We start from the raw sequence: 13,761 nt of genomic DNA on the forward strand, positions 1-13,761 counted from the left end.
ATGCAGTCATAAACCCAAGCTCACCCATTTGTCATGTACCCCCCCCAGTACTGCCCATTACCTACAGTGAATGTCCTGTATTCTGCAGCACTGCATCCATTATACAGTGACGGACCTGAACTCACCAATACTGCACCAGTTATCCAGTACTTTACCCATTTGTCAGTGATAGACACCAGCTCCCCAATTCTGTATTCTTTTGTGTTTTACAACCATTCATTCACCAACAAAACACTATACAATAGTCGGGGTCTCATAAACTACAGGCTCAAATTAAAGTACGATTATTACTATCAACAACACATTTGAGCCCCTGAGAGGTCCAATTTCTCAGAAATCCCCTGTTGAACCTGTAGATATCACATGGTCCCTCTCCAAGGACACCCAATTCTGCACCCACTATGTACAGTGACAAATCGCTACTTCCAATACTGCATGTACAGTGATAGATCAGCACTCACCAATACTGTACAGAGACAGTCCCTACCTCTCCAATACTACACCTGCACCCTCCAACACTGCTCCGATTCTACCACCACTCTCTCCAATCCTGCTCTCCACGGCTTTCTGCACAGAGCTTGCACACGCTCCCCGTGAACTGATGAGTTTCCTTTGGCTCCTCCAGAAATGTGGGATGAAGCAAATCGGTTAACTGGTCACTGAAAATTGTTCGGCATAAGCATGAGGAGCAACACCCTGCTGTCCAACTGAGTGCAATTCACAAGACAGGACACTTGGCCCATGACATCACGTCCTTGTCTACACCGACCCTCTTTGGACATTATGGGTCTTGGCAATTCCCTCTTAAACACTGATTCCTCTCGTGGTTTGTTCCAATTCCAGTCTGTGCGTAACACTTGCCCATTAAATTCTCTTTAAAATTCCTTCCTTTCGTCTTCAACTCGTGCATTCTTATTTCAGACACCCCGATCACAGGAGAAAGATTATCTACTGTACTTAAGGCTCTCAGAATTTTACACGCCTCTGTCAGATCAGCCCTCACCCTCCAATCCAGGCCAACGCTCTGGTGAATCTCCGCTGGCACAATCAGGTCCTTCCTGTGGTGCCGTGAGCGCCAGAATGACATACAATGCTCCAAGCGGAGCGTGACAAACGTTTGGTGAAGTTGTAACATAGCGTCCCAGCTCTTACATTCGTTTCCTCTCATGTATCATATTCCTTCTCCATCCCATCTACCCACGCTGCTACTTTTAGAGCGGCCCAATGTTACACTGTTCAATGTCTCTTCAGGGCCCTATCATTAACAGTGTATATCCTATCTCTATTTGACTTCCCAAGTGTACCACTTTGCTCGTCAGGATTAAGTTCCACTTGCCAAAGGTCTACCCGACTTCCCCGGTGACCTATGTTCTGCAGGGTCAGTCAACAACCTTGGAACGTTCAGCACAGTACAGGCCCTTCAGTCCTCAATGATGTGCCAACCTTTTAACCTACCCCAAGATCAATCTAATCCTTCCCTCCCACACGACAATCCATTCTTCTTTCATCCATGTGCCTTTCTTAAATGTCCCTAATGTACCTGCCTCAGCATCACCTCTGGCTGCGTGCTCCACCAACTCCCTGCATAAAAAAACCTAGCTCTCTGCTTTCCTCCAATCACCTTAAAATTATGCCCCTCTCATAATAACTATCTCTACTCTGGGAAAAAGTCACTGGCTGTCTACTCTATGCCTCGTATCATCTTATACACCTCTAGCAAGACACCTCTCATCACTCCTTCTTCACTTTTTATTTTGTCTCACATTTCTAGAATTCAATTCAGTTTTCTCTCTGCAGTTTCAGATACCATTCACACCATCTAACTACACTGCCCCAGAATTACCCTCTTTCAGCCAACACCACCATCTCCTGTGTAACTTGACATTTCCTGGTCTTCACTCCAGTGTAGACATTTCCTTTGGCCTTCCACAGCCCTTGACATTTCCTCTGCCCATTATAACGTGTCTCACTTCTAATCTTCACCAGTTCCAACGGAAAGTCCTTCACCTGAACCATCAGTTCCATTTCTCTCCCACACACACACAGCCACTACCCTTTAAGGGATACAGGTCTTGATAACTGGGTATGTCTGTTGTTTACATTTGTATCCAATCTCTTATGGCACCACGGTTGCTGCCTGACGTGCTGAGTCTTCCCAGCATTTTGTTCAGTGATGAGCACTGTGACAAAGACAGTACAGCAGCATAGTGGCTAGCGTAACACATTACGGTGCCAGCAATCCCGGTTCAATTCCTGCCGCTGCCTGTAAGGAGCTTGTACGTCCTCCTTGTGGCCACGTGAGTTTCCTACAGATGCTCTGGTTTCAAACTTTAAACTTCAAAATAAATTATCAATGTATATGTCACCGTATACTACCCTGAGATTCTTTTCCTTGCGGGCATTCATATTGGATACGAGAGGCACAATAGAAGTATGAAAAATCTACACACAAAATTGGACAAACAACCAGTTCCTCCCACATTCCAAACGCGTGTGGGTCAGTGAGTTGAGGGCATGCTAAGTTGGCACTAGAAGCACGGCCACACAGGCAGGCTGCCCCGCAGCATTCCCTCAATAACACAAACAAAGCAGTTCACTATGTTTCGACTGACAAATCTTTGCAATCTTCGAAATAAACTCATGTTAAGAAAATGCTTGGCTGCCCTACATCACAGTGTAATAATCTGATATTAAACTTTAAGAAAGAGAGAAATTATCACCAACTAAGGTTTCCATCCTGGATAACAGGTTGAGTGAGTGGCAAAAGGGAGCAGGAATTGACCACAAGAGATTTGATACAACTACAAACAAGGGATCAAGACCGTGTCTCCTGAAATGATAAGGTGTGTGTGGGTGTGGGTGTGTACGAGATTAAACACTCTTGGTGTATAATGAAGGTGAGAGGCAGGGTAAAGCAAAAACAGATTGGGAGATACCCCACATATTGGCTTAGAAATACAAGTTACAAAACTATGCATAAGCCTAGCGAAAGGGGATGGCAGCAGGAACTTGCAGACTGTATTAAGAGCACAAAATAGGGGGCACAGTGCTGCAGCTGGTAGTACTGCTAGGTCACATCATGAGCATCCTGACCTCCACGTGTGGAATCTCCCTGTGACCGTGACGATCGCAAACCCCCCCGCCCCCGTGTGCACAACTAACAGACCTGCTTGCTGCCTCACAGCTCCAGCAACCTGGGCTCTTCCCGGTGCTGTCTGCGCAGAGTCTGCACGTCCCCCTGTGACCGCACGCGTTCTTTTTCCCCAGATGCTCCAACTTCCTCCCGCGTCCCAGAGGTGTGTGGCGTGGTCCTAATGCATGGAGGTGAGCAGTAGAAACCAAGAGGGAGCTGATGGGAATGAGAGAGGAAATAGTTTAGAGGGAAATGTGGAGTAATGGAATTAATGGAACTGGTTGGGGACCAGTATAGACATGATGGGCCAAATGGCTCCCTTCCTTGTCATACAAGGCTTATGAGGAAGATAGTGGCCAAGTGTACCAAGGGCATTCAGATGACAGTCAGAAGGGACAGTGGAACTGTAACTTGGATATGTCACTTTATTAAGGAGCACATGAAAGTCTGGCAGTAAAGTACCAGAGCTACAAAGGAAAATAATAAATCAAGAGGAGGAACTAATTGGATTCAAAAGATTAGAAAAGATAATTGAGAAGCTAACCGCATTAAATATAGACAATCTTCCCAGACATGACAGTTTCACCCCTCGGGGATTTTTTTCAAATAGTGAGAAATTGTTAATGCCATATTCATGATGTGTCTATCATTCTCAATTCAAGAATCATCCCCCTTGTTTGCAGTAATACAAATGTCGCTTCAATGTTCAAGGAGAGTTGTGAGAAACGAGGGAAGATAGGGCCATTAGTCTAAAAATCAGTTACAAAAAATCTCGTTGAATCTGTTATTAAGGGCAGAGAGACAAATCAGAACAAGCCAGAGGCAATAAAAAGAGCAGTGACAAACATGGTAGATCTGGTTTAAGAATTTAATTTAATTGGTAACTGTTGCTATCGTCACATGTGCTGTGTTACAGTAAAATACTTGGTTTTGCAAGCCACCCATACAGAGCATTTCATCACATCAGTGTACTGAGGTAGGACAAGGGTAAAACAACAGAATGCAGAACACAGTGTTACACTTACAGAGAAAGTGCAGTGAAGGCAGAGAATAACATACGGTTCAAGGCCCATGATGAGGCAGATTATGAAGTCAAGAGCCAATCTTATTGTACTAGGAAACCATTCAATAGTTTTATAACAGTGGGGTAGAAGCTGACCTTGAGCCTGGCAGTACATGCTTTCAGGTTTTTCTATCTACTGCCCAGTGGCCAGGCTCGGAGGGGTCTTTCATCACGTTGGCTTCCAGAAGCCATTTGACAAAATGCCACAGCAAGATGCTGTTAACAAAAGGCCAGCAGAGTGGGACAACTAGTAAAGACACTGCCCCAAAATGCCAGTGAGCTGAGTCTGATCCCAATCTGTGTGGGTGGAGTTTGCACGCTCTCCCTGTAACCACGTGGGTATCGAATGGATACTCCGGTTCACTCTACATAAAACCACAAGGTATAGGAGCGGAATTCGACCCGTGTATGCTCTGCTATTCGATCATGGCTGATTTATTTTCCCTTTCAACCCTGTTCTCCTGCCTTCTCCCCATAGCCTTTGTCACCCTTTCTAATGAAGTACCTCATACATTTCATTGCCAGGATCATTTTTGTAAACTTCATCTGAACCCCTTCCAGTGCCAAAACAACCTTTCTTAGAATCAGGGCCCAAATCTCTCATTATACACCAAATTGTGTCAAACCAATGCTGTATAACACTTCAACGTTACAGCCTTGCTTTTAAATTATAGTCTTCTTGAAACATTGCACCTGCCTTCGTTACCAATGACTGAATGGGCAAGTTAACCTTTGGGAATCCTGCACTAGGACTCCCAAGTCCCTCTGTACTTCCAATTTCTGAATTTACTGTCTGATCAGAAAATAGTCTATGCCTCTATTCCTTCTACCACATGCACAAGCATACACTTTATTACACTGTATTCCACCTGCTGCCTCTTTGCCCATTCTCCAAATCCATGCAAATCTTTCTGCACACTGCCTGCATCCATGCACACTACCTGCCTCTTCACCTTTCTTTGTGTCATCCACAAACAGAATGACAAACAGTTCTGTCATTCTGATCTTTGACAATCGCATAACGTGAAAACAGTGGACCCAACAGCGACCCCTGTAGAACACCACTCGTCATCGGCAGCCAACCAGAATAGGCTCCCTTTATTCCCACTCTTTGCCTTCTGCCAGTCAGCCAATATTCGATCCATACTAGTGTCTTTCCTGAAAATGCCACGGGCTCTTAACTTGTTTAGCAGCCTCACGTGGCACCTTGTCAAAGGCCTTCTGAAAGTCAAAGTAAACTGACTCTCCTTTAGTCTATCCTGCCTGTTACTTCCTCAAAGATTTCTAACAGATTTGTCAACAGAGCCAGGACCTCCAAAGGGAATGGCAGGAAGCACATTTTCCCCTACTGTGGTGGACAAAAGCTGCATCCCTCCCCCAGAAACTACTGGTCAACTGAACACTACAGGCCAGCATTTACTAGGATTTATTTCAGTAACGGCATCGAAGCAGTTTCCCTCCCTGTCTCCAATAGCAGGGCAGATCGGAGAGAACTTAGAACGTTACAGCAGAGTACAGGTCCTTCGGCCCATGATGTTGTGCCAGCATACTGTAAAATCAGTCTAATCTCTTCCTATTGTTAGCACAGCCCAGAGGTGTTGTACCCAGTTGTGAGAGATCTGCTGCAATTGTGTCTAGACCTGCCTTACAGAAGGCATGCCTGCACCAAGCATAACGGTTCTGTTAGCATTCCCCCCCCCCCCCCCCCCGTCGATGAGAGGACAGAGTAAAGAAAAACACCCAGTCACTGCTCAACGCTGCCGGAATCTAACTGACAGCTCAGCGCTCAATACCTTGTCGAGCTGCACTCTCATCTAGTTCAGGGTCCACAGAGATTAGAGCATTAAAAGCATCCATTTTTAAATAGCACTGTCCACACAGCCAATCAGATGCAGAGGAAAACAAGTCTCACATTGGGACTTGGCACCCGGCCCAGCAGATGATCCTGCTTCAGCTGCGGCTGCGTGGGGAGCAGTCTTCTCCCACTCTTCTCCAAGTCAGTGGGCCAGCGTCAATTCCCATCCCCGCTTTGAGCACTCGAAATACATCACGAGAGTCAAGGTAATCTCAGTGGGCAACAGCACCCCACCTTCGATCAAGATGCACTGCAACCCTCGTACTCCCTGCCAAATTTAACAAATCACATAACTTGCCAAACCAGTTTGTCTCAGAACTGGCTGTCAATGAGAATTTCCATCATCCTCTTTCTCCCCAAAAGTTCTTGCACTTACTGCGTTCTCTATCTCACAATTTTAGCATGGCTTTCACATTTTCTTCCAACTTCATTCATTCAGCTTCCCTCCCACAGACAGATCATCTCTCTCGGACAGCACAGACTATGTCACCTGGAAGAACCTGGTTCCCACTAATAAACATATTCCCTTTGCTCTCTCTACAACTTAAAGCACGCTTTCTCATTTCCCCAGATCTGACAAAGGGTCAGACAAGACACACTAACCCTAGTTCTCTCTCCTTAGAAGCTGCCCAACCTGCTCAGCATCTCCACTGTTCTCTGATTTCACTTCCGAGCTTCATAATCTGCGTGTGTTTTTTTAAATATTTTTCCTTTAATCCTCCCCTACTTCCAATGAGAAGTTAAATCAAGGCCTGAACTTTTGGATGGACATGATCAAGTCTGCCACATTACCTCAAAGAGTTGGAAAACGTCTTCCCCACATCTTGGCTAATAACTGTTTTCCAAATAATAGTAATGCGCACTAATCATTATCACATTGCTGCTTATTATAACTTTGAGTGTAAAATGGTTGCCACGGTTACTACACTTCAACATCCTTCATTTGGTGGAACACATTCAGGTGGTGAAAGATGTTATGTAAATACAAGCTTTTTTTTAAAGAAAAACAATACATCACCAGCCAACTTTAACTTCCAACCAACATCACTACAACAGATTATTCCATCAATGTCATTTGGTCGGCCAAATGGTTACTTAGGCTGCCACGTCAGACTGCACAAGCTCCTTCCCCAGTTTGAACTGGATGAAAATACAGGGCATGTGTGAAGCTCCTCCCCAACTTAAACCCTGCACAGCGACCAGTCAAAAAGAAGCCAGGCTGACACACACAAAATGCCGAAGGAACCCAACAAGTTACTCAGCATTCATCAGGTCAGTGCCAATAAAGGATCTTGGCCGAAACGTCGACTGTTTATTTCTCTCTGTAGACGCTGCCTGACCTGCTGAGCTCCTCCAGCATTTTGCGTGTGTTTCCAGCATCTGCGGGACCTCTTGTGTTGGAGATGCCAGGCTGATGACTTCCCAACCCCTACCACTACCCTAGGCTGCCCCTAATTTTTGCCCGTGCTTAACTAGAGGAGTCAAGACCAGCATCAGGGTCAACATTTTTGCCACTCAGCCTCACCGGCACAGACCGGGAGTGAAATCAGAGAGCACGGCCCAGCCAGAGCACTGGAAGAAGACGAAGAGGAGTACCGAACCGGCGAGGGCAGAAGGCAGCTGTCTCTGGAGGTGTTCTGCCACCTTCCCACACTCGATTGCCACCTCTGACTCGTTTCCCTCCCCACATCCACCAGCTGTGCATGCCAGAGCAGGACTCATGAGAGAAATACCCAATCTGCTCTCATTCTGTTTAAGCTAATGAGCTTCCTTCTGGGGGGTGGAAGGGAAGAGAAGGAAAAAAAATCAAAAGATAAATACCTAAATCGCTATTTGACTGACTGATTCTCGATCTCCCAGTTAAGCACAACACAGACAAAACAGCAGGAAGATACAGCCAAGTGGCATGGGTCCAGATCAGTGGCAGTTGTGGCTACACTGGTGCCAAAAATGTATTTAGTTCTTCAATTAGGTGACTGGCCCTATTCATTTATTACGATCGGGATAGCTAATTAATGTTGCTGCTGGAGAAGTTCATCCCGTTACCGTGCAGAGCTCGTAACAAACACACCCTCGACAACAAAAGGAATCACCGTGAGCCTGTGATGCTCCAAAGGATCTCATCAGGTTGGTTGATGGCCCTTTGAAGAACAATCCACCAGTCTGTCTTGTCCAGGGATCCTCACTGAGTGACTGCAGTTAAAAGGCCACAAGGGAGCCCCTCCTCTACCTCCCCATTTCCCAACACATTTAAACTTGGAATATGCATGCACAAAATCAGGACCAGCGGCCTAGCTCAGCAAGGGGCCTCCACTGACAGGCCTCCCATCTTTCAGATCGGATATTAACCCCTCTGTCTCCCTGCAAACACAAGGCTCTCAGAGTGTTCTGAGGAAGAAGAAGAAATCTCTTCCTGATAGCCAATATTCATCCCTGGACCAACATCACTAAGACAGATTAATGTCCACGTGATTGGTTGTGGGAGACCATTGTGCATAAACTGGCAGCTTCAGATCCTAACTTATAATAGTAACTATGCTTCAAAAAAATACTTGTTTGACCCCAAAGTGTTTAGGAAGGTTATGAAAGGTGTGCAGGAATTCAGACAGGCTACAGACTCAAACAACTACAGCTAGAACCTGAAAGGCTTGGATAGAGTGGACATGGAGAGAATGTTTCTAATAGTGAGAGAGAGCACAGCCTCGGAGTACAAGGTGCCCCTTTTGAACAGAGACCAGGAGGAATTTCTTTAGCCAGAGAGTGGTGAATCTGTGGGATTCACTGCCATGGAGAGCTCTGACGGCCAAGAAATGTAGGAATATTTAAAGCAGAAACTGATAAATTCTTGATTAGTAAGTACATTGGGGAAAGGAGGGTTGAGAAGGATAATAAATCAGCCATGATCGATGGGTGGAAAAGACTCAACGGGCCGAATGGCCTGTGTCTTTTCGTCTTACAGATCAGCACTGCCGCTTGGAATTTACTTTCTGGAGCGTGCACGATGGAGCAAAGGTGACAGAGAATGGAACTGCTGCCTCGGCGACCCAGGCTCAATCCCAAAGCGAGACTTGAGTGGAGTTCGCTCATTACTCCCGTGACTGCGTGGGTTCCCTCCCACGTCCCACAGATGTGCAGGCTGGGCGGCTTGTTGGCAGCTCCAAGTTACCCCCTGGTCTGAGGGCGAGTTGGGTGGGAATGGCAGGGGGTGTTGGAATTTGACGGGATTGCCGGGGGTGGGGGGGGGAAAGAAAAATGGGATTAGTGCACTTAATGGTCAATGAAGACCAAGAGGGCTGAAAGGCCGTTACCCGGCAGTACGACCACGACTGACAACTGGAATGAGGTTAATGAGTATTGGAAGCAAAACACTTCAGGAGTTGGTTCTGTGTTGGGAGTTGAAAAAAATTGTTGGCTCATCTTAAATTCCTCATCCTCATGGGTTGAAAGGTCAAGTTCCAGTTGAATGAGAGAGATACTCGTCCTGCATGGAATGGGCAGGAAAGTGAGAGCAAGATGGGAAAAAATAGCATGGAGACAGAGAGGGAGCGAGAGCGACATTTTTCATTGCGAGCCTCTCCAAATCAAGGCTAAAAATGAGTAACAAGTCGCTGAGCAAACACAAAATTGGAACACCAAAGACCATTCAATCAAGTCTTCTATAATTCTGCACCTTAATTCCACTTACCCGCTATTTCTTTGAGCTATTAGACCTAATGAAAATCATTTCGCCTTCCAATAATTTCCAAGTGCCCCACATCGGAGAATAATCCCCGATTTCCAGTATTTTTCCGTACTGCTTAATTTAATTCTGGAATGGCTTCTTCTAAGCATTGCGCACCCCCCCCCCCCCCACCTCAGAGGAAAGAGTCTCTATCCTACTCTTATTTATCATTTCAAGGACCTCATTTAGATCATCCCAATTAATCTGTGGAACAGACCCTGCAATTTAACCCCCGTTTTAGATTTAATCCAATCCAAAAAATATATAACATTACGTCCCTTTTTTTTCATCTCAAACCTAAGCAGTTAAAATCTATGGATTAAAAACGACAACCAATTATCAAAACGATGCGGCATACGGACAGGGACTTGCCAAAACCGTACATGCCACGAGGCTCCTTAAAAAGTCAAAACGCCACATTCATTCCTTGAAAAATTGCTTACGCGAGCCCTCAAACAAAAAAAAACCCAGCAACCTCCCGAAATCAACGTCCCTGTGACTCTAGGTGGCCCTGCCGTAGAACGCTGTTCTAAAATGTTGCAATGACAAAAAAAAAATTATCGGGAATTGGTTACAACACCGACGAGAGATGCTGTGTGATATCGCACTCAAAACCGGACAGGTAAAAAACCCAGCAGAGTAAATGGACATCGTAGCAACGCAAGAAACTCCATTGTGAAGCGCTGAGGTTATAAATGACTAACAGATAGAATCCCTTTTTAGTAGCGTCAACCTGATCATTAAGCCTACAGCACGCGTTTATTAGATAGAATCTTATTACATTAACCACCGGTAACTCGCATTTCATTAATCAGCACTGCATTGTATTGCCTCGGCCATTAACAGGTGAAGCAGAAAACGTTACAAATCTGCCACTTAATCAGGTATTGTTATTTATCTTCACTGAGGTCAATAAGGCTGCCGTGAAATTCTCCCCTATTTTAACTCTGGCCAGTTTCATCAATATCTCAGAGGGAGAGAAGGAAAAAGAACGTCCCCGAATCAACGCGGGGGAGGGGTGACTGACTGAAAATAACAATTAGTGATACAGGAATGAGTTGCTGACTAACTAGCACCAACGATTAGAATTGCTTTGTATGAGGGCAGTTAAGGATATCTCACGAGGTCACCAAATAAAGAAGAAAAAAAATCAGACGGGGAAAGTACACTTGCAGATTTTAAATTACTATCACAGAAAAACTGAAGGGCTTCCCTATTGTTATTTTACTCCGTTGTCTGCAGAAGGGATGAAAACACGTCGCATTTCTTCAAAGAGAGAGAAAAAAAACAACAAATGATCCCATTTTGCATTAATGTTGCTCAGCCAATGACTTATCTGTAATAAAATGCACAGGGCTGCCGGAGTTGCATACGCAGTACATTCAATTGATTTCCAAGTAAGGTGTTCTTACATTTAAAATATGCCTTACAACTCCATCAGAAGAGAAAGGGTCGTCTTAATGACAATTGCCTTTATTCTTTCATTTGGGGAGTCAGTAATATTTCTTCTCGCTCTCCACAACGAAGAGACACATCACCTTAAAAGCTGTGCCTTGCCAGATGGCGTCCCCCTCCCCTTCCCCGGAGCCTGTATAATAATATTTTAAAACATTCACCTGCTGCCAGTTTTCTTCTAAAGAAGGCTGCGAAGAGAAATAACCAGTATCGTGGACAAGTTGCAGCTCCTGGAATATACTGTAATTCGCCAGAACATCCATGATGATGGAGAGATGGGGAGGGGAGGGGTCTAGGGGAGGGGGGAGAGAAAGGAAAGGGAAAGGGAAAGAGAAAGGGGTGGGAGGGGAAAGGGAGAGATAAGGGGGTGATTATTGATGACAATGAAGAGCAGATCGGATCCCTCTGCAATTAGCACCCAAAAGGCAGCCAGTCTTTGTTTATCCAAGCAATGCAAAGCAAACCTCTCTAAAAAGAATAGATTGGAAAGTCAATGTCTTTGATTGCAATCTTTCTGCAGCCTCCGATGCTTCCAGATCTTTGGACAAAAATGAACTCAGAGGGACATGTGATGTCCATGTATTTCCGCATTGGCGATGCTTCTCAGCAATCCTTGCTTTATTTTCTCTCTCCCTCTCTCTCTCTTTCTCTGCCTCTTTAGCAGAGCGCACCACTGGACTGCAACGCAAAGGGGGAGACAGGCAAGGGGAGAAAAACACAGTTAACAGCCAGCTGAGAGAATAGTAGGCAGCGCCTGTCAATCAAAGAGGAGGCCTGCTCCGTAAAAGGGCAACGTGCGCTGATGTCACTGCCGACCAATGGGAGAGCCGCAGAGGGAGTGAGTCATCACCTTCTCCCTCCCGGGGCGCAGCGGCGACGCGAACGCGCCTGCTGATTGGCTGTCGGTGGGGCTCCCTGCTCTCTTATTTGGTATTGCAAGGGAAGTTATTTTTAGAGCGCTATATAAAAGCTGCAACAGGGTTCAGATGACCAGAGAGAGATGGTTAGCGTGTCGTGGGGATGTGTAGTAGTAACTTCTGCAACCTTGTCCCACAAACGGTTTCTAAAATAAGAAACTAGGCGACAAGTCAGGCAGTGTCTAAAAAAAAGGAGGTAAATAAAGACAATGTAATTTTTTTAAGTGGCTCTCTCGAACTAAAGGCAGGGCTGACAGACTTCTTTATATACCGAAGTCGCATCACCATTATTGCCCCATCTGTGCTGCAGGACTGATGCTTTGGAATTTTTCAGGGGTTAGTCAATGCGGCCGCCTGCTGATAATTAAAACAATATTGAATTCCTCATCCGCACGCACTAATCTGATCACATAGTTTATAAAAACGGTCATTATTTCAATGGGAGTCTTTGACATTTTTTTTGACTGGAACCTTTTAGTTGTCCGGGCTAACAATGAATTCATGCTCTGCCTTCCCCAGCCCATGTTAACACACAGTTAAGCACCATTTACCCTTCCCGTGACCAGCCTGAGTTGTGATAGGATCAGACTGAGTGTGGACCAAAGAGCTGAATTCCTTAGGGTAGGTGAGAGTGGTTGCCTTGCTGCCAACATCCTGATTGAGTGCCATATCAAGGCATGCTGGTCAAACTGAATATGTGGGTGTAAAGGGAAAAATACTCCTATTGTTGAGTCATACCTCACAGGAAACATAGTTATGATTGTTGGAGGTTATGTATCCCAACTTTAGGACATCAGTGCAGGACTCCATTAAGGTGATATAAGAGGCCCACTATCTACAGTTGGTCCTTACAACAATCTTCCTTCCATCATGAAGTCAGGATGAGCATTTGTTTGAGATTGCACAGTTCAATTCCACTTGCATCTCCTCGGCAAACGAGACAGTCAATGGCTGATACATAGCACGTATTACTATCTGTGCTCGGCGATGACCATCGCCATCAAGTGACAGATCACTGACCCTTGACATGTCACCACCATTGCTCAGTATTCCAGCATTAATATTGCTCATCCCTTTGCCTCCACAGATATTGTTCGACCCACTGATTTCCTCCAGCAGTTTGCTTTTGATCCAGGTTCCAGAGTTGGCAGCCTCTTGTGTCTCAATTAAAAAATAGCTTTACATGTCACATGTACGTCAAAACAGTGAAATGTGTCATTTTGTGTCAAATCAAGCAGTGAGGATTGCTCTGGGTAACCCGCTTCCAGCACCAGTGTAGTACACCCACAATTCACTAACCCTAACCATACATCTTTGGAACGTGGTAGGAAACCGGAACACCCAGAGGAGGATCTTGAGGCATAGCCAGGTAATGAGGGCAGATCTCCATGCTTGCATGTGATTAGTAAACCAAATGAGCTTTTACAGTCTGGCGGACACTTTTACTGAGGCTAGTTTTTAAATTTTGTTTAATTACCTGAACTTAAATTCTCCAATCCTGCAAATAAATTTGTACTTGTGTCTCTGGATTGATTGCTGAGGTACCTACAGTCCAGTTCAATAACTTTAGCTAGTTTGGCACTCTATCCAATTCACCCGAAGATGTATACTGTCAGA

The 13,761-nt window shown here is 45.3% G+C and overlaps 1 protein-coding gene across 1 annotated transcript in view; it reads right to left on the minus strand.

Annotated features, from left to right (window-relative positions):
* Nucleotides 1-11,986, minus strand: part of LOC140728177 (Krueppel-like factor 7) — a 73,201-nt gene extending 61,215 nt beyond the window's left edge. The window contains exon 1 of the mRNA XM_073046493.1: nt 11,389-11,986. Coding sequence (XP_072902594.1) covers nt 11,389-11,490 — 102 coding nt within the window. The 5' untranslated portion in view covers nt 11,491-11,986. The remainder of the gene's footprint in view (nt 1-11,388) is intronic.
* Between the last annotated feature and the right edge of the window lie 1,775 nt (nt 11,987-13,761).

This window comes from Hemitrygon akajei, chromosome 5 (assembly GCF_048418815.1).
Source record: "Hemitrygon akajei chromosome 5, sHemAka1.3, whole genome shotgun sequence".
NCBI classification, from domain to species: domain Eukaryota; kingdom Metazoa; phylum Chordata; class Chondrichthyes; order Myliobatiformes; family Dasyatidae; genus Hemitrygon; species Hemitrygon akajei.